At 45.2% G+C, this 25304-nt stretch overlaps 1 protein-coding gene across 1 annotated transcript in view; it reads left to right on the forward strand.

Moving 5' to 3' along the window:
* The window catches only part of KIF3C (kinesin family member 3C), a 50148-nt gene that overhangs the window by 17538 nt on the left and 7306 nt on the right, over positions 1–25304 (forward strand). The window contains exons 2-4 of the mRNA XM_054997351.1: positions 21196–21297; positions 21665–21787; positions 22679–22797. Coding sequence (XP_054853326.1) covers positions 21196–21297; positions 21665–21787; positions 22679–22797 — 344 coding nt within the window. The remainder of the gene's footprint in view (positions 1–21195; positions 21298–21664; positions 21788–22678; positions 22798–25304) is intronic.

Below are 25304 nucleotides of genomic sequence, written 5' to 3' on the forward strand. Positions count from 1 at the left end.
TATGAATGTTTTCCACACCCTTTTCTCTGAATGGTCCACAGTTTGTTTGTGGTTATCTACATATGTTCTGATCTGTATTGTGCACTGGATGGATCCTCTTTCCTTTCACCCCCACCACTGCCATTGGGATCATAGCCTCTGAGAGGGACCTACATTTTCACACAGCCATCAGGTTTGTCCAAAGCAACTGCCTGGAGACAAGCTGAGTCTGTTGGTAGGAGAGGCACACTGGGGTAAATTCTAGACAGGTAGTTTAAGCCTATGAGCAGACCTATGTGTCTTAACTCATGGGGCCCATCATGCAACTCTGAATGGCGTTTACCTTCATGAATTTCATGACTCACCCTGAACACTGATCCAGGCTTAGATATCTGCTGCAGCCATGCCTTCAACTTTCATTAAGAATTTCTCTCAGCTGTGTGGATTAATTCCCACCCACCCCACCGGTTCCTTTACCTTGCTGTTGGTTGCCTGTCCTTCATGGATCCGGGGAAATTATGTGTGCAATGAGATCTCAAACAACCACATCTGCAAGGAAATGTCACAAGCGTTTTGGTTTTCTTGTCCTAGCAGAAGTAGTATCGATTAGTTTAAACTGGGGGAAGAGGTCATTTAGGGCTGAAAGCAGGGAGTGTCGTTTTAGACTGAAAGTAGTTTTCCATAATGTTATCAGTGTGGTATGCAGAATGAACTGGAATAATAGACTGTGGAGATACACACTGAGTGCTTTAAGTGGCGTAATGAAAGACCTGTGAGTCGGTAAAATCTGGAAAATTAATTCTGTGCTGCATATAGCCGAGAAATGCTGAAGTGTATGTGTGTCTATGATTCTGTTCCACACACACACACGGACTAGCAATAGCCTTACATATATGACGTTAGTTCATTGAATCAATGCTATGAGGATGCAGTTTCCTGATTTGGACCTAAAAATACCCGTCACAGGATGGGGCAATCTGGTTCAGGACTGTGGTGTTGGGGAAGGATAGGGTTTTCCTGTCCTCTATGCCATTTCTCCAGTGGTAAAAATCATATATTGGTATGTACCTGGCTTTCCCCCCTTACCAGATTTTAAAACAGCTGGTGGAGATAGGGTTGCCAGACTCCAGGTGGGAACTGGAGATCTCTCAGAATTACAACTGATCTCCAGACTACAGAGATCAGTCCCCTTGGAGAAAATTGCTGCTTTGGAGGGTGGATACTATGGCATTGTTCCCTGCTAAGGTCCCTCCCTTCCCCAAACTCTTTCCCCCCCCTAGGTTCTGCCCCCCAAATCTCCAAGAATTTCCCAACCCAGAATCCCTAGTGAGGGGCATTTCAAACTGGAGAAACCATGCAGGGCAAATTATAACAGCCAGTGATGTGTAGTGGTTAGAGTTTCACCATAGAGTTTCAGAGGAATCCTAGAGCACTGCCCCAACACGATGACACTTCCAGGTTTGTGCCAGAAGTTAGTTTTGAGCAATGCCGATTCCTCCCCCCCACCCCATTTTCCCTCTGCTGCCCTACCAAGTGGTAGTGTGGAACAGAGGCTAACAGACGGGAGGCCTCACAAGACCTGTCAGCCCTATGCTGGGACCAATCACAAACTGTTCAGAGGTGGCAAGCCAAGCATCCTCCTACCAAGGAGGTGGCTGTTTTTGAATGAATGCTCTTTGCAGAAGCAAAGCTGATCTCTTGTGTTCTTCTGAAGCATTTCCTGCTCCAGTGGAGTTGAGAAAAGCCAGGATTGAATCTTTGCTTTGGAGGAGATACGCTTTGTGGAAGAAGCAAGCAGGTGCCATTTGCAGAAGCAAATGGAAAGATGTCTTGGTGCCCATAGGTGCCACATTGGGGGATCACTAGTCTAAATAAAAGCAGCATAAATCTTTCAGGAAAACTTTTCAGAGCTGGTTGAGTGGGTAGCTGGCTTTGGATTATCAAAAGGAAAGTCCTCCTTCATACAGTCTAAGGAAGTCATCATGATAGGGTGTTGCAATAGCCACAGGTATCAAGTGCTTTTTAAAAGAATACACATGAAAGTACACATGAAGCTGGATCAGATGCTTGGTCCATCAAGGTCTGTATTATCTACTCAGACTGGTGGCTCTCTGGGATCTCAAGCAGAGCTCTTTCGCATCCCCTACTATCTGCTCCTTTTAAACTGGAGAGGCTGAGGATTGAACCTGGGACCTTCTGCATTCAAAGCAGAGGCTCTTCCACTGAGCTGCAGCCCCTCCCCAAATGGGGTGAATGGGATGAATATATGGAGGAGGATCAGTCTGTTGGTGCTTACAAGCCATGAAAGGCAAACATGCAGCTGCCATAGTCAAAGATAGGATATGCCTTGGACTTCATGATGCTGGGGAGAAGCAGGGCATGGCTGTCTTCTAACGTGCTTTATTTGCAGACTTCCCAAGGGCTTCAGGCTGATTTAATGACAGATCGCTGAGCTGGATGGGCTGTCTTAGTATTCTTGTGATAAGGATGCTTTCAGCGTATTCCAGAGAGAGATGGGAACGGCAAGAGGGCCAGCATAAAGTACAGAAGATCACAGTTTATTGGTCCCTGTTTGGTACGTGGAAAGCTTTTTTGAGTAATGGAAGACAGAGTCCCATCCCCAAAGGAAGCTCTTCATCGTCTCATTGTAATCATCCACATGTTCACAGGGTGTGTTGCATTTCATCAGAGATGTACAAAACGCACTCCTGCTGTACAAGTCTGTGCCTGACGAAGGGAACTTAGACTCTTGAAAGCTCGTCCTCTGGAAATCTAGTTGGTCTTTTAGGTGCACAAGAACAGGGAAGTTTCAGATCAAGTTTGTAGTTTAGGGACAGCTGTTAGACAATGGCATGAAGTGGTTTTTATCAGCTATGCCTTGTCCTGTCCTTGTATCTTCTATCGTTTCATTCCAATTAAAGAGCCAGATTTTTCAGGGACTCTTCTTCTGGCTTTCAAATATGTTTTCTCAGTTACACATTAGCCACATGCACCAGCTTTTAAAACACTGCATTAGAGATTAAAAGGTGTCCTTGGATCATTTAGTAGTACATAATGGGAATTCCTTACTATCTTAATTGTCTTATTGTGTGGCCAGTGGGAGGGGGAAAGTGGATTTTTCACTTTCAGTGCATGCTGGTGAAGCTGAAGGTTGACTAAAATAGCTGTATTCTTGCAGATGAATTTGTATGCACTCAAAGATGTAGCCACTTGATGCACTAACCCCTCATGCTTTATTAATCCATGCAGAGGAGGGGGGACCAATAGAATCCAAGAGGCGCTTAGAGGGAGTGGTCCTGGTTGCCTGTATCTGAAACGAAAGAAGTAGTTGTTCAACTACTCCTAAAGCAACCGTCCTTATTGTTCTAACTATCAGCTGGTCACAAATCTTCCACTCTTGAGCAAGATGCTTGAATGGGTGGTGGCAGCTCAGTTCCAGGCACTTCATGAGGATGTTAATTCTTTAGATCCGTTCCAGCTCAGTAGCACTGAAACTGCTGTTGTCATTCTGGTCACTGACCTACAGCAGGATTAGGACAAAGGAGGGCATCTGCTAGTTATTCTAAACTTTTGATCATGGTAGCCATCTGGACTGTCTGTCAAAGACGGGAAGTGGAGGCACCACATTGCTGTTGTGGTTGGTTTCAGAAGGTGCTGCTGGGAGACTGTTGTGGTGATATTTAGGAGTTCCCAAGAAGCACCACCACCAAATAGGTGCTGTGGGGGGCAGGACCAATCACAACATGACATTCATAGGGGTGGGGTCAATGTTGGGAGGTTCCAAGCAAAGATCCTCCTATGGCGGAAGCAACTACTTCCAAATGCACACCCCCTGTAGATGTAGGGGTAATGTGTCCTGGGCTCTTCTGACCTGTCCCAAAGAGGCAGAGGAAAACCAAGATCAGTTCTTTGCTCTGGGAAGTTTCCAAAGAAGGGGGAGGGTTTCTTTCTGCAGAGCCGCAGGGAGAACTTCTCTAGATCCTGAGGCATAAGAAAGTCTGTGTCTAAGGCCAAACCCTGGGTGTGATACGCTGCCCAGGATGAGGTCAGTGCTCTGCTTGTTTGTTAGCTGGGAAAGAGCATCCCAGTGACACCAACTTGCTCTTTCTTTTTTATCCAGTTTTGTGAGAAGTGGAGAACGTTCTGGACAGGTGCTTGGATTCAATGATGGGTGGGCTTATAGATTGAAATACTCTTATAGACTGAAATGTGCTGTTCTGCTTTATTGCTTGTGTTAACTAATAAAAGGGGAGAAGAGGGAATTGAGAACATCGGAGCCAGCTAAATAAGGCCTGGGCTAGCCATCTGCCCCTCCCATTTTTGCAGGTAAGTCACAGCCTGATCTTAGTCATTGGCGGGGCTCATTTTGAGGGGGAACGCACAGGAATGCAGTTCCGGCAGTTCCCAAAGAGGTCACTTGTCAAGTGGACCCACCCACCTGACTCTTGGCCATTTTGGGCTCGTTTCAGCCTGGATTGGGGCCGAAACGGCCCAGATCGGGCCTCTGACGGGTGGTGGATCACTCTCCCACTCAGCAGCAGCCCGATCCTGACCATTTTGGGCCCTTTTCGGTCATTTTCAGCCCCTTTTTGCCATTTTGGGCCCAATTTTGGCCCTGAATGGCCAGGATTGGGTCCAAAACAGCCAGGATAGGTGATGTCAGGGGTGTGTGGCATATGCTAATAAGTTATGCTAATGAATTATGCTAATGAGTTCCTCCACCTCTTTTTCTACGAAATGACCCGTGGTCATTGGCTTTTAGCATGTGGTTTGCACCCTGTAGCAAACCACGCAGGTAGAACCAGCGCCAGCCCAGGATGCTCTCTGGCTCATTGCCTGTGTGAAGCTCATGTGGAGGGGGCAGTAGTGTTGCAAGCTTAATTGTGCATTGTTTGTGTATTTTACTTTTCAAGCCACTTTGAGACCCCATTGTGGGAGAAAAGCAAGAGAGAAAAAAATTAAATAAATAAATTATTGATGTTTCTTGCAGTTTTAATGTATTTTTAAGTCCTCTTAGGAAGAAAAATTGTTTGAAAGGAGCCAAGAGATTTAAATAAATAAAACAAAGAATTACATGGGGTGTTTGTGTCTGCCACAGAGATGATTCGCACTGTGTACTCCCCGTCCACCTCATGGAGTGGAAAGAGTCCTTAGTGTGCATGCATTATTGCCATAGGTGTATTTATGGTGGGGTGTGTGTGTGTCTGTTTCCAGTTTTGCTCTTTAATCCATTTATGGGCTGTCAGCTGAAAGGGCTTCCCTAGAGCCATATGTTGCAAAAACAGAACACGGGCCGGGAAAAGAACCAGGCAGCAAAATTTTAAAGCCCCCCCCCCCCGCCCCGCAGCATTCACTCACCACCTACTAAGAAAACCTTCAGCTAGAAAGAGAACGCTGAGAGAGGTTACACTGTGCAGTGTGTGTGCATATATGCTCCTCTCACTCACATAGTGACAGCCACGCTAAGTGAAGCCCATCGGCTTCTTGCAGTGACCTATATAAAATAATGTATGCAGGGTATGTGGAGCAGTGGGCCCCCTACACTGAGCCATTAGCAGGCAAAGATGGACAGAATGTCTCAGAGCTGGAGAGGAAGCTGCTCTCCGCTTCTGCCTCCCCCCTCGCTGCCAGGCAGAAATGAGCCATGGCTCTCAGTCATCAGTCAGACCTCCAGCCAACTCTGTTGTCTTGCTTTCTGCAGTCTTGCACACACAGGCTTCATTGCCTGTCATTGGCAGCTGCTGGGCTCGCACGAAGTTGCCTTAACTTGGGAAATGGGATTTTACCCTTTAGCCCGCATGTTATGAATTTTGAAACATTAATGTGTATTTTGGGCTGTGAGAAGTTGCATCTGTTAACCAGAAATGTGCAGCTATGACACCAAACTGTGAAAAATCTATTTTCCAGTTTGTCCAGAAATTTTATATTTGGCTAAGTGTGTTTCAAAAATTCTTTGCTAATGCAGGCAGTTGCTCCTTCTGGGAATCCCTAATAAAGTAAGAAGGGCTATTGGGGTGGATCTCACCAGCTTTTCTGCTGATGAAAAAGAGAGGAAGGATCCCCTTTGAGTTGGGGTCATCATGGGGCCTGCGTGGACAAGAGCCACTGGCTGTGTAGTAAGGAAGGGAATTATTTATATATTTATTTATAATGTTTCTATGCCACCTCTTCAGAGTCCTGCTCGCGATAGCTTACAATTAAAAACCACAGTATAAATAATAAAACACTATCCATTGAGCTGATTGAGGTGGAAAACATCCAAAGTGTTCTCCCAAATCTTGGAGGGAATGGAATAAGCATGGATTAGGAAGCTAAATTGACCCAGGAGAAAACCTAGCTGGCAAGTTCACAGGGGCTGCTCAGCTCAGACTCAGTCAGTGGCCATGAGGACAGGATTATCTCATTCCTTGCTTCACCCTGTGTGGGAGGAGACCATGGGCGAGGCAATGTCCGTAATTGTTGCTGGCTGGATCCAAGCTGAATGGTCCCTGTGGTACTGCCAGCGCTCTGGAGCTCAGCTGACCTGGATCCTCCAGTGGCCAATCAGGAATATTCCTGGGAATTTAAAGGGCCAGTCGGCCAATGGTGGAATCATGGGCAAAAAGCAGTGCTAGCCTTAAGTACTTCCATGCTGCAGTGAAATAACGCTCACTCTGCACAGGGGGCTAAATGACACATAACAACAATGGAATAAGCGGTTGGGGGTCCCTCTGAAGTTTGCCAATGGGTAAAGCTGGTCCCTCCTTCTGGATTTCCTAGCTCTGTCTTGGTCTTCTCCTACTCAGCTGGATATTTGCCAGCTTCAGCATTCCTAAAAAGGGTCATTCCTTCAAAGTAGGCAATTTTTCTAACAATTTATTCTGCCGTGGTACTGCAGATGGATTTAAACAGGTGTAATCCCATAGATTTCAACTGGTCCAAAATTGATTTAGCTCCAAGGACTTGGTTTAACTGAATTGTGCATCTGGAAAGCAGGAAGCTTCTCTGAATGGATAACCGAGTAGTAATTTAAAGCCAGTGATGCTTAATTTGTTTGCCAAATTGGCAGAGGAGCAGATGATCCCCCCCCCAATCTGTTTTCTGGCATCCCTCTGTTTGAAAACTGCCAACATGTCTACATCTTTTCCTTTGGTTAAAGTGAAATGTCCTCCCTGAGTCCTAACACTAGAACTTGGGGATACCCAATAAAATTGATGAGTGGTAGGTTCAGAACGGCTGACCAAAGAAAGTAATTTTCACATAATGCATAATTACTCATGAAATTTGCTGCCTCATGGCAATGGCCACTAGTTCAGATGGCTTTCAAAGGGGATTAAACAAATTCATGGAGGAGGAGAGGAGTTGTGGTTCAGCAGTGGAGCATTTGCTTTGCATGCAGAATGTCCACGAAGCTGAAGTTGGTTCCCAGTTCCTTATTTGCAGTTCCTAGTTCCTTATTTGCAGTTCCTAGTTCCTTATTCGCAAAGCCAAAAACATATTGTGAGGAAATTGGAAAACTCTGCACCTCAAAATGAAGTTTGTGGGGGCACATATCATACACCTCCAGAATCAGCAGATTCAGCCCTTTAAGTGGACCTATACTGGGTCATCCTACAAAGCCCAGTTCTTGAGTTAACAGCTTCAAAGGATGCCCCCGGAACAAATAAATAAGCAGAAAGGATGCAGCTGTAGCGGGGGAAAAAATTTGGATCACCTCAAATCATACAACTCTGAACTCCAGAGACTGTCCCCTACAAGAGGACATGTGCTGATATGGATCCAGTCGCTGGTTCTGAAGCTAAGATCTCCTATTTGGCCTGCCTCCCAGAACCTTCTTTGGGAACTGCTGTGAATAGTTGGTGAAATGAAAAAAAGAGTGCTTGTAGCTTTCCCAGTTCCTTATTCACAGCTGTTCCCAATACAAGCTTATGGGAGGCAGCCCAAATAAGAGGTCGTAGCTCCAGAACCAGCGTTCGGATCACCACCAGTCAGACATACTGTAAAACATGTACTGAGGCAGGACTGTACTTTCTGCTCGAAAACAATGGCTGATCCAACCTGATGGCTTAATGGTTGTCTCTGGGGGAGACAAAGTGCTGGCAAACTGTCTCTGAGGTGGGACAATGAAGCTCCGGTTCAAAGAATCAGGTGATAAGTGATGTAAAAGACCCTGGAGAGCTGCTGTCAGTATAAGGCAGCTTCATGTGTCCATGTGAGAGGCCTGTCAATGTCTAGTGGGAACAGTACAGAAATGGAACAACCAAATTCAGCAGCATTCTGTCTCTTAATCATGACAGTGGTCTGTGGGTAGTTAGAGGAATTTTTCCCCCTTCATGCTTTGTGGACTTTCTGGATGCCTCTGGCTGCTTGCTGCCAGATAAACCCTTGGTATCATCCAGCTGGGATGTTGTTATAACCAGTTCCTGCAGCCCAGATGAGATGGGCCATCCCAGGCGCCAGGTTTTGTTCACCGTTGTTCAAGGATTTGCCTTCTGCATCTGGACTGTCCTCTAGCTCTCCTCTGCATTCTTCCCCATTCTGTGGTAGACAGAACCAAATAATGGACTTGAAAGCTGCTGCTTTAAAAAGGCCTTTTCACTTTCTGAGCACGTTGGAATTATGCTCCTTTTGCTGTTACTCAAAATTGCTTTTTATGTGCAGACCTTGCATAACACAAACCTAATGGCAGCTCATGTAAATAATACATAACATAGATGGCCTTTTGTGGAAAGGGATGACAAAAAATAAAAGGTCAGGCTGTGTTCAATATAGTTGTTCCATTCTTCACTAGGGTCGAGAGACAGCCTAACTGCACATCATATCTTCCACTGCACATTGTAACTACAAATCATATCTGGTATGCCCCAAGTCCCAGTGATCAGAAGCGAGCTGCCTTTTCCATGTTCAGAACTCAATTTCCAGGTGTGCAAGAACCTGATTTGCATTGGGACTGCAGCAAGCAGGGAGAAGGGGCTTACGTCCCCGTCCCCATCCCCCCCCCGGCACCATTTCCTGGACCTCAAATGCCCCAGGCAGTTCTAGTGAGCTATATGTACCCATGTTCTGAAACCTGCTTCACAAGAGCAGGAAAATAAGGTGGTAGAATGGGCCACATCACTTCAAACAGTGGGGGGAGAATTCCAGCTTTGAACATTTTTCATATGAAAAACTCCATGAAAACAGAAAAAACAGAGAGAAAGGGTCTCCTCCTCTTTACTTGTCCTGTGTTGATTCTGCATGGAATTTTCAACACGGGAATGTTTCAAAATGTGGGCCCACCTGCATTCTGAAGTGGTACACTCCATTCTGCTGTTTCATTACCATCTCATTCTCCTGCATGTATGAACTAGTCCTAAAGGTCCATATAGATGTAATACTTGTGGTGGGGGAAGGGCTCCCTGCAGTGTTTCCCCTTGGAATAACGCAGCTGCCTCCTGCCTTCAAAATGCGTATCGGCTAATCTTGCAGTTCCCCTGCCCTTTCCCTTCAGGAAAGCTGTCTGCCTTTTTTAAAGTATTGCTTGCAAAATTATCCAATTTAAATTTTGTTTGGCACTTGGAACACACAAGCACGCATACTCAGTTTTTTAAAAGTTGAAAAATTGCTCCAGACGGCATTGAGTAATGATATCCAAAGCCCTCAGCCAATCAGTAGTAGTGCACTGTCAGCTCCTGCTCCAAGCACGCGGAAGCTGTCTTCACTAAGCTCGATTCTGAGGAGAATTGTGAACCAAAAGCTGTGTGTCTTTCCACAGCAGCTCTGCCACTTTTTTGTTTTGTTTGTTTTATTTGTTTACTTCATCTATAAGATTACAGAATGTACAGAGAGAAGAAAATAGAATATCAATACATGTACACTTTGATTAATAACAGATCAAAATTTATTTTTATTTATTTATTGAAATGTTTATTCACTTCCCAGGGAACCATCCCAAATTTAAATAATCCTAAACTTCACAAACTCAGTAATATAAAAATCAATCTACCACCAGCAAACCTCCAGACCTGAACACTACCTGATTCGTAAATGTAGACTAAAAATTCACAAATTTTTCACATCACTAGTGGAAAATGAGGAGAGAGAGTGTGGCCTGGACCTCTAGGAGAAGTTGACAAAGGGGTTTAGGGCTCATGTAGGGAGAGGCACTCTTTCAGATATGTGTGCCCCAAGTTGTCTAAGGCTTTAAATCACCTTCAGTTGATCCTAGAGAGAAATAGCCAGCCAATGCAAATGTTTTAAGACTGTCCTAATAGATTGACCGGGACAAGTCTTAGTCAAAAGGCAGGCTGCCACATTCTGAAAACACAGCTGTCTTAGGTGGTCCAGCCCCAAGGCTACAGTAGTATCAGCATGACAAGGCTGACTGAATCCAAATAGGGAATCCATTTACACACCAGATGTAAATGAAAGAAGGCACTCTTAGAAATAGAGCCAATCTGTCCCTCCATCAATAAAGGCAGCCCCAGACTTTTTATATGCTTTGCCAATTGAAGGCTCACACCATGCATTGTTGGCAGAATTGTTCCTTCTAGATTGTCATTCTTCCCAACCAGCATCACCTCTGCCTTACCTGGTTTCAGCTTTGCCCACCCCATTCTGTTTAGCCACTTGTCCATATCATCCAGGCAACAGCCTACTCAAAGAAGATAAATCAGCATATTGATGACACCCTGTCCCAAAGTTATAGGTGAGATCTCATTGCAAGGCCTAACATCAACATTAAATGTTACTGTTATGAGGATCAAGCTCTGAGGTACCCAAGCCAGTTCCCAAGAAGTCGACTCAGTGACTCCAAAAGCCATACCCTGTGTGCAGTGAGAGAGAAAAGACTGAAACCACTGGAGCACCACACCTCTTAAAAACTGAACAGTGCAAAATAGTAAATGATCCACTACATCAAAAGCTGCTGAAAAGTTTAACAGAAGCTTTGCCTCCATCCTCCTGAAGATGAAGATAGTCTATCAGTTTCATGAATACCGTGTCTGTCCCAAAGCCAGTTTTGCCTCTGTATCAAAATGGGTCAAGGGCAGATGGGTCACTCAGGAAAACCAGCTTTGCCACCACCCATTCAGTTACCTATTTATTTGCTTAGTGAGTAATTAATCTGAAATTAACTGCTGGTATACATAATGATGTTCATGAGCATAGGTGGCTTTAAAAGGGGATTAAACAGATTTAGTGATGAGAGGTCCATCAATGACTACTAAGGGGAACCTCCATATCCCGAGGCAGTAAATCTCTGAATATTATTTTATTTATTTTTATTTTATTTGCGTTATTTATAGTTCGCCTTTCTCACCGAGACTCGAGGCGGGTTACACAGCGTGAATTAGTACAATCAGTTTCAAGGACCTTTCAATAAACACTGTAAGATGGTCAATAAATGCAAATTTTCAAAGATTTAAAACCAGCAGATATCCAATACGGAGTTGAAGAAATGCTGAAACAGAGCATAAGCAGTTCTAAGACTGATACATTAAACAACATAGTACTACCTGGTAGGATCATACCCAAAGCAACAGATAGCACACAGTAGTTAAGTCTGTGGCCCTCTGAGACCACGTTCTTACAGTACAGCCCTCTTATCTGAGTAAAAAGCCTTCTTGAATAATTCAGTTTTGCATTGCTTGCAGAAAGCCAGAAGAGTGGGAGCTTTCCTTACCTCTCCAGGTAGGCTGTTCCATAAGGTGCGGGCCACCACACCATGGCTGCTGGGATTCTGGCACAGGGTACCGAACTAGATGGACTTCAGGCTGACTCTGCAAGGATCTTCTCATTTTCTTAGACTCACAATCGTTTAATGTAGATCATAGAGAGCCAGTATGGTATAGTGGTTAGATTGTCAGAGTAAGATATGGGTCTCGCAGGTTCAAATCCCCACTCAGCCATGGAAGTTCACAGGGTGACCTTAGGCCCATCACACACTCTCAGCCTAACCTACCTCACAGGATTGTTGTGAGGATAAACTAGAGAAGAAGAGCACAATGTAAGTCGCTTTGGTTCCCCTTTGGGGAGAAAGGTGGGATATAAATGAAGTAAAATAAATTAATATAGATCACTGCTCAGAGACCCAGAAGCTGCACTTTTGCATTATATATTTAGAACACAGGCCTTGCCCTCTGTGTTCTCTTGATGGCCCTCCAGGGCAATTGGTTGGCCGCTGTATGAAACAAGATGCTGGACTAGATGGACCAATGATCTGATCCAATGGGTTCCTCATGTTCTTATGTTCCTACTTTGACCTGAAATGCTAAATTAGACTGTAACCCTTAGGAAAGGAGGCCTTCTTCACCAAATCTCCAATTCCTTCTTCAGTACTTCAGTGATAGAATCTTCTGTCAGGGATTGATTTACTATTTTAATCAGTGTCATCTCAAAACTATATATGTGTACCTTCTCTGAGGCAGCTTTATATGTACTCTTAATAGGGTTGCTAGATCCCTTAATAGGGTTGCTAGGTCACATGCTCCTGAGGGCAGTGCAATGACATCACATCAGGAAGTGATGTCATTGCACCACCCTCAGGAGCATGTGTGCACCAAAAAGGTATCCCCCTCCTACTGGGAGGGTAAGGGGATCTAGCAACCCTATTAAGAGTACATATAAAGAGTATCACTTTCAGGAGTATCACATAAAAATATCACTTTCAGGAAGTGATGTCATCATACAAGGGCCAGGAGCACTCCTGTGCTTTGAAGCACACTGATTTGGGCCCCAACAGGCCCAATTTGGCCTGTTTGGAGCCCAAAGTGACCCGCGGCATGCACAGGAGTGCTTCTGGGATGGCACATTGACATCACTCTAGGGAGTGACATTGTTGCGTTGCCCCGGGAGTGTGCCTGGGAGGCCTCTCCCCTGCCTCTCCTCCCCCCCACTGGCCAGGTGAGTGGTGGCAGGAGGCGGAGGGTGGGAGCAGGGGATCCCTGCCCCCACTGGAGGACCAGGAATCCCTCTTAAGCCTGTGTAATCAGTGACGAAATACAATTCCTTGGCACTCCTTGTTCCTATAGAGGAGAATTAGTTTTCACAGGCAACCTGGGATGGCAACAATAGCCTCTGATCCTTGTTTGTTGGCAGTATGCCTGTTTGATACTGAGTGCGTGGCCTGGCTCTGTATTCCTCCATGTGCTGCACTTTGTTTTCTAGTAAAATTGTTGATGAGTGGCAGCATGTGTAGATATGATGCAAGATGCATGTTCCTTATGGGCTAAAACTACATGCACAAAGGTACCGGCTGGATATTAGGAAAAACTTTTTCACGGTCAGAGTAGTTCAAAAGTGGAATCAGCTGCCTAGGGAGGTGGTGAGCTCCTCTTCACTGGCAGTTTTCAAGAAGAGGCTGGATGAATACTTGTCAGAGATGCTTTAGGCTGATCCTGCACTGGGCAGGGGGTTGGACTAGATGGTCTGTATGGACCCTTCCAACTCTATGATTCTATGATTCTTATCACTTTGATGGGTTTGCAAATAGTTATTTTCTTGACCACTCGCCAAAAGATGTCCAGAGAGAAGCAAGAGAACAATGGCACACATTCTCTCTATGCAAGCCCACTAGGAGCAGATCCTTCTGGAAGGCAGCAAAAGAAAAGAAAAGAGCCATTCTAAAGGCATTTGCAACCCAGAAGGGTCCTACTTGAAAGTCCTGACCAATGAGTTATTCTTATGTGAGCTACGGCTTATGCCATATTCTTTCTACACCATGGTCCCACACTTTGGATTAAATGACATAGTTGAGAAGAAAATAGTTCTTTTGTGCATATGCAGAGTGCTTTCCCCTTCCCACACTTCTGAGACTACGTGGGAGGGTTTCCTGGGTAGAAGACAGGCATTGCAAGTAATGCTTTTTAAATGCTGCCTTCCTCCTCTCCCAATATGGTTTCCTACAGGGCTTGAGAAACTCTCCTCCCTCAACTTGTAAATTGACCATTCTCTTCAGAGCATTTCTCTTTTCTTGCTCTTCATGGCCCCTGATGTGCAGGCAGTTAACAGCTGCCGTTTGTATCTGCCTGGTAGGTTGCTGTTGCCTTTGGAAGATTAATTTTAAAGCTGTGATTGGTGTAGTGTCCCGAAAGTGCTGTCTGGCTGTTTCTGTGCTCAGCATTTATAATCCGGCACAGTTTTCTGGTGAGTGTTTAATTAGCTCACAACAGAGCTACTTTTCTGCACCCTGTTATCCCCTAGTCATGTTTTATGGCCAAACAGATTACTTTTTGTAGGAGCCATGATTCAATGGCAGAGCATCTGTTCTGCAGGCAGAAATTCCCCGTTCAGTGACCCCACCCTGTGTAACAGTCAAGCATGAGTTGCAAGGTGTCCTCAGTTCCCACATGCACAGCGTTCAATTCAGTTTGGATACACTTGGGGAAGGGTCTTGACTGCCTTATTGCCCTCAACACTGTTTTCCCAACCTGTAACAATCCTGGGAGAGCAATATTTGGCTTTATGTGAAAACCCACATGTTACCTGAGACCCCCTGCTAGATGGACCAGTGTTCTGAACCAATATAAAGCCCTTTATATGATTCACTTATATTGGGGAGGTTCCCATTTAAGTCCCAGATAATTGCATTAAGGGCTCGCTCATCGAGAGGAAACAACTTGGGCCAGAGTCTGGCCCATTGCTGCTCTCTCCAGCCTCTCTCCATTCTCTGGTGGAAATGGGGAGCTCCCAAATGTGCATTCTGAAAGAAGGCAGCTTTTCACGCTCGGCCTGTGCTCAGTTTCTTGATGGTGGCTGTTTTCTTTCAATGCATTGTTCAGATAACCTTTCTGGGTAGGAAGTGTTGGGAGGAGGGATTTTGTTCCAGAAAGGAAAATTTTTGTGAACATGCAAAGAAATTGGATGAAGAACACTGAAAGAGAAATAGAGAACTATGACTTATTCCCTCTCTCCAGTGAGGCCCTGGGGACTGAGACAGATGCCTTGCTGTAACCCAGCTTCTCCGCCACCTCCCGCCAAGTCTTTATGGCTTGCATTCCCATCTACCCCAGTTTTACACCTCTCCTGAGAACAATTTACACGTTCAGCAATGGGATGTGGAGAAGAAAGCTGCTAGGGCAGAGCAGCATCTTGCAGGTAGGCAGAGAGAGAAAGCAGACATGCTCTCTTTCCCCACCCCTCAGTCATTTACTGCAGGGTGCAAAGCAATAAGGACTGCTATTGCTGCTATGGTGCAGAGGTTTTTGGCCATGGGTACCAGAGAAGTCGCGCAGAAAGATGTTTTATCATTATCCCCCTTTGTCTTTGTCTGTCTGTCTGTCTAATCTGGATTGTTATGCCCTGCTTTTCTCTCCGAAGGGTATCTAAAGCAGCGTACTTTGTTCTTCTTTCTTTCATTGTATACTCACAATTCTGTGAGGTAGGTTAAACTAAGAGACAGTGACTGGCCCAAGATCACCCAGTGAACTTCCATGGCAGAATGTGGATTCAAATCTGAAATTACCAGATCTGAGTCCAACACTCTAATTATTACACCACTGGGGCTTTGAAGCGTTACTTCACAAGCTGGGATGCTTTCATGACCCCACCTCTTATCCTGGGATAATGGGATTTGGGGTTCAGCTAAGATATATAATGACAAAACTGAGGTTATCGTACTTTGGTCACATCATCAGAAGACAAGAGTCTGGAAAAGCCAATAACGTGGGGAAAAGTGGAAGGCAGTGGGAAAAGAGAAACACCCAAAGCGAGAGGGCTGGGCTCAATAAAAGAAGTCATGTTCTCCAGTTTGCAAGATCTGAGCAAGTCTGTTAATGATAGGACATTTTGGAGGTCTTTCGTTCACAGGGTCACCATAGGTTGGAGATGACTTGATGGCACGTAACACACACACACACAAGATCCCCTCCCCCCAAACCCCAGCTTATGACAGGTCTCACTTCAAGGGACAAGTCTGTATTTCCCTGGGTGGAGGTGGCCATTATCCCTCTATAGTCCTTTCTTAGTTTTTTTAAAGAGTAGCCATACTTCTGCCCCAGTATTTGCTTGTATTGCCTGTAGGGTTGGACCAGCCTTGTAGAGACCCCTGTTTTGCCTCTAGCTAGCAGGGAAGAGGTTATGAAGGAGACGTATTTGCTACTCTCACAGTGCAATCCTATGCAGAATTACTCCAGTCTAAGCCTGTTGAAGTCAATGAGCGTGGACTGGAATAACTCTGCATGGGATTGTACTGTCAGTCTCAGCTGATGGTTTCAAATGGCCCTGAAAGGAAGCCTATCCTGTAACTTTTTTGGGGAAAGGGGGACGGATATTGTAGCCCTGCTAGTTAAGTCAATACTATTCCCATACTATAGAGTCAGAGAGATAGTGTGACATGCGGTTGGACAAAGCAGGATTTGAACCAAGGTCTATTAAGGTCATGATACAAAGGAGCCCAGCACTGCGGCTCATATCTCAAAGACTTGCTCCCCATACTCTGAACATCCACAACTGTAGAAGAGCAAATAGCACCAGGGGCTCTATAACCAAGTACATCTCACTGTCCCCAGTGTGTATCCAGTGTGGGAAGCAGATCCCTGAGACAAAGGTCAGTGTGATAGGAGAGACATGCGAGGTCCCTGTTTGCCAACCTCGGCCCTAGCTAATGGTTGCAGAGGGGTGTCAAGGCAGCCAAGCTTTTTCTTTGCTAGGGTGCAGCTTCTGAAGCGCACATGGGAGAGTGCACGTTTGCTGTCTGAGGCGCATGAGATATTATGAGAGCTGACAGCTGCCTTATGGGAGAGAGGGAGGAGGGAGGAGAATGTTTCAGGGGAGAACTGGGAGGTGGGAGACTCGCTCACAATGAGCCCTGTTATGTCCTGTTGCATCACAGGTCCATCCCTAGTTCTCTGGTGGAAGGGCATTTTTTGCTCCAATTCCTTCATTAAAGGGGAATCCAGGAGTCGAGTCAGATGTGCAGGAACCCACACGATGTTTCCATTTCTGGTTTCTGGAATGCTAATATATTTTGGACAGAGGAAAGATGCCTCTGACACCTAAGAAGGAAAAATTCTCCCTCCCTTCCATATGCACACCAATTAAAATGGAGCACAATTCAGTGGGAAGTTTTCTTGCACAAGCATTAGAGGCCTCAAGTTTGACCAATTGCCTGTTAAGCCAGATGTAATGAAGGATATGCACTCTGCACATGAGTAAAGGTACTCTTCTTCATTATTGATTCACATGTTCCACAACTGTGCTCTAGCATTCAAGCGTTTATGTTTATTATTAGGTTTATACCCCACCCTCCCTAAATACAGGCAGCTCACCACAGGCATATAAATACAAAAATTTAAAATGACGTATTAAACAGATAAAAACCAATCAAAGACTACATAAATAAGGCAGCAGTAGATATACCATAGGCGGTGATTAAACCATAAAATGCAGACATCAGAAGATGGAGCTTGTCCCATCTCTGTGGTTCAGGACAGGTTGACAATGCTTCCAAATGCAACATCCAGAAAAGAAAAGAAAAAGACTTTGTGGCAGCCTCCTGTCAAAGGAGGGGTGCTACTGTATGCCACCTGTGCCAGAAGGGGTGTGTGGTCCAGTTGTTATGAACCCTTATGGATCTTTTTGCAAACCATTTTTCATGCTAGTATAACTACTATTGTTTTTCTGGCCATGCTAATTTTCTTGAACTAATTTCAGCCCACAAGTAATGGAACACCTCACCTTTGGTTTACCCAGCTTGTTTATCTTCCTGTTCTAGCTGTGGTTTAATGGTTCAGCTCAGGAGGTTTATTTTCATTAGGGATAATGTCTTTCCTACACTGGTTGCCTTGTTGCCTCAAATAGATATTTTGCATGCATTGTTCAGGTTTTTTCTCCTGTTCTACCGTCCCAGTCAAACTAAAAATCTTAGCTGTTAACTTGAAATTATAGCATATTTGGTAATCCACTCACTGAATGATTGATTTTTTTTTATCATACCTGTAATCCGCTTTAGGTCCCAGTGAGAAATATGATGATAATAATAAGTTTAGTCTCTTGAGCTGCAGGATGTGCAATGAATATGCTTGAACTAAGGCCCAAGTTCTGTATGTACAGCCTGTGCTGTTTTTATGGGTGGTTTCCTGCTTTGAAGGCAGGGGTGCCCCGGAGGAAAAAACTACTGCTATTTAAAGAACATCCCTCACCCACCCCCCACCCCATATTCTTGCTTCAAAGCAGGAAGTCAAACGTGGAGAGAGCACAGGTAATTCCTGTGGGTCCCTTCGAGCTGTACGCATTTGTGCAAAGCTGGTCCAAGGCATTTTGCCTAGCCACAGCAGCTGCACTACACAGTCGGAGAGGTGTGGCCCATGATCTCTTGCAAGTCTCAGAACATGTGCTAGTGCAGTTGAGCCGGTCTTAGTTTTGCTGCCGCTGAACCGAAATGCTCACGTGCCGAAGAGCCGTGTAGTTTCTGTATCCCGCATCTGCTCTGATAAGTTTCGGCACACCCGATACAGACGATCCTGGGGTCCTTCTGTGAAAAATGTAACTTCTGATTCCTCACGCAGGGGGAGAGAATTTGAAAGCTAACAAGCAGCGAGCACAAGACAGCATCCCTGTGCTTCTGCAGCTCCAGGCAGGTTTTCCTATCTGTCCCAACCCTGCTTTTAATGTTTGCTAACTTCCCTGATTTTGTAAACTGCCCCCCATCAGACTCGTGTAATGTCAGATTTAACTAAAACAAGCACAGTCACTTGAATATTACACTGCTTGCCTTTAAAAAAAATGCAGAGCTCAGAAGATCAGGCAACAAACCAGGTAAATTCTACGCAATGGTGAAAAGTCTGTTTGCAGGCAAAGAATCGTTGGCTGTTTTGTCCCTAACAGTGCAATCCTGAGAACACTTTAAGCCCCACTAGATAATGCTGAGTAGATTCTGAATAGACCTGCTTAGGATTTCTCCGTAAGTCTCCAGTCTCAGCTGGTTACCCATTTCCTTCTACCTGGTTTCTGTGATTTGAGTAGGGAGGTGCTCTCTGTTTGCAAAGCGCACAGGAAGGATGGTTTCGGAGCTGGGAGTGCAGCTGTCCAGCATCCAGCAGCAGCTGTGGAGTTCAGCAGCTGTGCGGAAGGAAGTGGTCTTGGCGGTGTGCCAGTGTGTCTGGGATGCATCAACTCCACAGCATGGGAGCAGATACACAAGAGGACGTTGTCCACAACACCTTCAGCATCAAAGGATCCACAAACCAGCCAGGCATGCCCAAAACAGAGCAGGGAATTCTCCTGTTTTACTGATTCCACCAGGTGGAAAGTGGCATTAATAAAAATGGGCACCCTGGGACACTCTGATTGATCCCTTGCCATTAGGCAGGATGTTCTGGCCTTTCTGACAGAGGCTGGTCAAAGGTCTCCTTGGACCTCCCCCAAAAAACTCACCTCCCTAAATAGCTTGTTCTGTGGCTCTTATTGTCATGAGATTTAACCAAAAGGCAGAACAACACTGAATGTGTAGTTTTGTGATTGTTTTTTGAGAGTTTCTTCTTTACAGATTGCAACTGCAAACACTGTGATTTAGAGAAGATTGTTACAGGTGTGTGTGTGTGTGTGTGTGTGTGTTTCCTTATCCCTCTTTCCCACTGAAAATTACTGTGTTTACCTCCACTGAGAGGGACTTGTACATTGACCCTAGCAACTGCAATCTGAACAAAAAAAAAATCTGAAAACATAAATCTGGAAACATAATCACAAAATTACACACATTGTTCCTTGAGTATGATTCTTGTTTAGTTTATATAACAGTTGTTTCATTTGTTCATGTGGCTCTTTGCCAGGGATTGCTGCGCTGGTGGTTGAATTGGCTTTAATTCTGTCCAGGTTCATTCTGACCACCGCACATTCTGTCTGGTTCATTTTCTAAGCCTTAGTTGCTCCGCCCTCTAAACCTGCCCATGAGGCATGTTGCTTTCTTTTTTCCAAAGAGGGCATTGAGGCAGAAAGCAAGTAAGGGAAAAACTAGGACTTGACCCCAGGTTTCCACAGTTCTGCTCTTCTACCTGCACTGCACTGTGTATGACCGTGATTATGAGATCAATTTATCCAATACCAAAGCTTTCTTTAGATATGAACCTCCACAATAACCTCCTAAACATAGAAAGGAAAAAAAACCCTCTACCTGACCTTATCTGGGTATAAGAAGAAATGGCATGTGACAAAAGTGACCTTGTCATGGTATTTCTTGAGAACATACCCCTAGAAAGTGGAGTTCCAATCATAAAACCCATAATTTTAATAGGAGAAAACCTACTAAAGCCAGTTTGGTGTAGCGGTTATGAGCGGCGGGGCTGTAATCTGGAGAACCAGGTTTGATTCCCTGCTCCTCCACTTAAAGCTAGCTGGGTGACCTTGGGTCAGTCACAGCTCTTCGGAGCTCTCTCAGCCCCACCCACCTCACAGGGTGATTGTTGTGAGGATAATAATAACACACTTTGTAAACTGCTCTGAGTGGGCGTTAAGTTGTCCTGAAGGGCAGTATATAAATCAAATGTTATTATTATTACTTTCTTCCATTGTGCATTGTAAGAACTGATTCCTTCTATATATAATCTCTATGGAATGCTTTCATGCCTGAAGTAGAAAATCCGAACAGTATCTTACTCTCTCCCTAACTGATATAAGAAACCATAATGCTTTGGCACATGTCCTGTTTGTTTCAGTGGGGTTTGTACAGGAGTTAGTTATGCCAAACCATAGCATGGATTTCTCCCAGTGTACTTTTCCAGCCAAGAGACACTGGGAACCAACTGGAATCATAAGACTTTTTCTCACAGCCCTCTTTGATAATGGCTGATTCGGCACGTTCTGACTTCACGATATCAGAATGCTCAGGTGGTTTTGTAAGAGCAGAGTGGATTGCTCACCAAAGCAGGTTTTCAAGCACTAACAATGAGCATACAGAAGTGATCCTTACTGAATTTGGCACATGGTACTGGCATTCATTCTGCCTTCCTCAGTGTGTGGCAGTCAGGCCTGGCAATCAGCCACGAGGGCTGTGAGTGGTGGCTCGACAGTACAATGGACTCTGTACCCATTGGACACCACAGCCAGTGTTCATTATACAAGCTAAATTTTTGCAGGTTGGCCTCTGAACATGGATTATGGCATCAATCAGGCATTGGCCCGGCCACGTGCACTAGACCATTGGGGGAAAAGCTTAATCATCCATAACATATTAAAAATTGCCTTACTGTTTATGCAGACACAGTCTTTGAAACTGATGGGACTGCTAGCTGTAATCAGTGACCTTCTCCTTCCTTCCTACAGGCGATGGAAAGCAAGCTGCTGATTGGAGGGAGGAACATCATGGACCACACAAATGAGCAACAGAAGATGCTGGAGCTGAAGAGGCAGGAGATTGCAGAGCAGGTTAGGGCTGGAGAGGAGCAGGGCCAGCATATCCTCCTTGCTCCTCCCTACCCAGTCAGCCTGAGGCAGATACACCCCTTGTTAATTCATTCCAGCCAAGGCTGGTATCCCTTTTTAAATAATAATATTTGATTTACATACCGCCTTTCAGAACAACTTAATGCCCGCTCAGAGTGGTTTACAAAGTGTGTTGTTGTTGTTGTTGTTAAAATGCAACTTACGATTCCCTCCGGTGTGCTTTTGGACAGAGAAACTGATTGTAGACAGCAGGTTAAGTAAAGCAATCCTAACTCTCTGACTGCTGATGGTTGTTGGGTTGCACACATTGCCATCCACCGTCTAAGCGTGCTTTGCTCCTGTAATGCAGAAACGGAGAGAACGGGAGATGCAACAGGAAATGCTCTTGCGAGATGAGGAGACCATGGAGCTCCGGGAGACCTTTACCTCCTTGCAGCAAGAAGTGGAGATCAAAACCAAGAAGCTGAAAAAGGTGAGAGGGTTGCAGCAATACAGGCAAGGGTGTAAGTCTGCTTAGATTGCACTGTAAGGGAACTTTAGGATTTGGGGAAGCTGCTTTATACCTTCTCAGTGATTGACAGAGGAAGACAATTAAAAACCAGGAGTTCGCAACCCAGTAGGAGCAGCCTGAGACCCTTCCATCCACAATGCTTATGCTTGGCATGTGTTTCAGCGGATGCTTTGTGGAATCACTCAGAATCAGGCCACATGCAGGGCCATCAAGAGTCACTGCAAGCCTGCAGAGCGGGACCACAAGTGACGCCTGACACAGGTTGGACACTAGTCAGCTTCCCTCAAGTTTTGATGGGAAATGTAGGCATCCTGGTCTTGCAGCTTGACTCTCTGACTGCTGTCCAATGGACTTTTCAACTGTCACTTGTCCAACATTCCGCCAAGCTGCCTACATTTCCCATCAAAACTTGAGGGAAGCAGACAAGTGTCCAATCTGTGCCTTTTGTCACTTGTGGTTCTGCTCTGAGACAAGGATTCCCTTCAAGTCTCAATATCTTATGAAAATAAATCACAGCTTGGCTGTGTAACACAAAGATGCTGAGTTGACCTCCAGGGGCACAATTGTCAGTGCACACTGGTCCTTTAAAGCAGGTATGTGCCAAGGAGAATCCAACTCCCCCACTTGTTCTTGAGTGGACAAGCACTTTGGAGTGATGGGGAGAAGAGAACCAGGATTGGAAGGGGGAAGTATTGACAAGATGCTAGTGCATTGATAACTGCACACTAAAAGCGCCTTGCCTGACACTCCCCCGCCACCCGCCACCCACAGGCCCCTGGAATTTTGTGCCCCCCATCTCCCCCTGACAGTAGCCACTTCCCTAATTCAAGCAATCTTTTCTTGCCACGGCAGCTCTATGCCAAGCTCCAGTCTGTGAAGGCAGAGATCCAGGACCAACACGATGAATACATCCGAGTACGACAGGATCTGGAAGATGCACAGAATGAGCAGACACGAGAGCTGAAACTCAAGTAGGTACCTTGTGGTGATGGGGCATGACATAGTGAACCAGCTGCCCAATCTGAGGAAAGCCCATGAAAAGGCTGATTCTTCTGGCTCCTCTTTGTCAGTAGGAGGAGGAAGGGGCAGCAGGGATGAGCTGTGCAAGCACTACTCTGCCCAGGGCTTTTTTTCAGCAGGAACGAGGGGGAACGGAGTTCTGGAACCTCTTGAAAATGGTCACATGGCTAGTGGCCCCGCCCCCTGATCTCCAGACAGAGGGGAGTTTAGATTGCCCTCCACACCGCCAAGTGGCACGGAGGGCAATCTAAACTCCCCTCTGTCTGGAGATCAGGGGGTGGGGCCACCAGCCATGTGACTATTTTCTCCAAGGGCAATCCATTGAGTTCCACCACCTCTTTTCCCAGAAAAAAAGCCCTGACTCTGCCTATACCTGAGCGACCAATTACTCCAGGTTAAGAACTTTATAGGAACAGGTAGAAGCCTATTGGTTCTTTGTGTCATCTGACCCTTGCAGAGCTGCTAACTGCCACCTTCTGGCCCTCTATAACAACAACAACAACATTCGATTTATATACCGCCCTTCAGGACAACGTAATGCCCACTCAGAGCGCTTTACAAAGTATATTATTATTATCCCCATAACAAACGTCCTGTGAGGTGGATGGGGTGAGAGAGCTCCAGAGGGCTGTGACTGACTCAAGGTCACCCAGCTGGCTTCAAGTGGAGGAGTGGGGAATCAAACCTGGCTCCCTGATTAGAGTCCTATGCTTTTAACCACTACACCAAACTGACTCTTGTCATGGTGGTGCTGAAGTGTGGCAGAAAGTAAGCCAGCAGCTCCCTTATCTGGCAAATTACTGCATTAGTATAGAGAATAAGGCCCAAAGATCATGCTGTTAAACATTCCCATCTAAGACACGCCCACCCCTGCCAAAGCACCTTATGAGACTGATTTACATGGTTGCTTTTTCATAAGATTATTGAGTTGGTTTCTACCACCTTTCCACCAGTACAAGAGGGGAGGGATGATCCTGCCCAATTCCTCTCTTCATTGCCACCCCCATCCCACATTGATTTTATCTACGTGGGTCCACCAATCCCTGGCATAGCCTTTTTGGTGGTGGGAGGGCTGCTGAGAAGGGAAAGGCATGGAATAATCAGCTTCTGCCAATGGAAAGCTGGTTAGGATCCATCCTGGTGAGCTGCTTATATGCTGCCTTTATTCAATATTACAAATAAAACCAGTAATGGCTATTTTAATAACTTATTTCCTACACACTCAGCTGGTGTTCGATCCTAATAGCAGCCTGTTATTTAAAAATACATCAAAATGAAACAACTATAAATAACCACACTATTGAAAATATATATGAAAAATAATATACAAAACAAGTCAGAGACAGACTGACAGATATTCATTTATACCCCAGCATTCTCCTCAGTGGGAACCCAAAATGGCTTAGACAGTTTTTCTCTCATTTTATCATCACAACAATCTTGTGAGGTAGGTTAATCTGATAATGTATCACCCAATATCACACAGCAAGCTTCCATGGTAGAATGGGGATGTCTGACACTCTAAGCACAATACCACACAGACTTCCCAAAAGCTTGATCTTGATTTCTAGTATCTTTGAGCATCAATGAAGAGATAATTCCATAGCACAGAGGTAAAATGCTTCTAACTTTGCTAGATGATACCTCTCAGAGAGGGAATTTGGACTAGGGCCTCCGCTGTTGACCTGAAGGACAGTGGCTGTGATGAAAGGCATTCCCTCAGAGTTAATTTTTATCTCTGCAGTTTCACAATGGCAGCTGGTTTTCAATAAGTCAAGGAGCCTGTTAGTACTCAATTGTTCCCTTGATATTGCAAGAAATATTTGCCACATGAAACTGGTGAGGTAGAAACTGTTTCTGGTGATGTTACCATGCCATTACAGGGAACTGTGGAAATCAGCCCATGGTTTATTTCCTTCTGCCCCCCTCTGCAATTCATTTCCAAATTTCCTTTTTGCCCTCTGCTTCAAATACTGCTGTTTTACATCTATTGTGTGGTGTTCATAACATGTGCCAGGTGATATACAGAATCCAGAAGCGGTACATTCCCTGCCTTGAATTCATTAATGTAAATTGGATAGTTAGAGAAGGCTACAGGCAAGATTGGACCAAGTGATTTTGATACCTGAAACAGAAAATCCAAATGTTGAATGAGTATGATGCTCTACTGATCTTGCTTGACGGGGCTTGTGCAGGTGAATTTCCAGTGGAGTAACTCCTGGGCCACTCATCTTTGTCTCAGCCACCTTTAATAGTAACCCAAATCTACTGCTTGAAGGGAATCACGTCACTTTGCCTCATGGCAGGGCCACTTCTGGATGAGGGAGGCTGATATCACTGTGACTAGAGGTGAAAGGATAGGGGAGAGTGAGGTGGCTATGAAGGGAGAAAATAAGGCTAGGAACTACTGCCAGATAACTGGGCCTTTAGGAAGGATGTGGAGGAGGTGAGAGAGGCA

Source organism: Eublepharis macularius, chromosome 1, assembly GCF_028583425.1.
Source record: "Eublepharis macularius isolate TG4126 chromosome 1, MPM_Emac_v1.0, whole genome shotgun sequence".
Classification (NCBI taxonomy): Eukaryota; Metazoa; Chordata; class Lepidosauria; order Squamata; family Eublepharidae; genus Eublepharis; species Eublepharis macularius.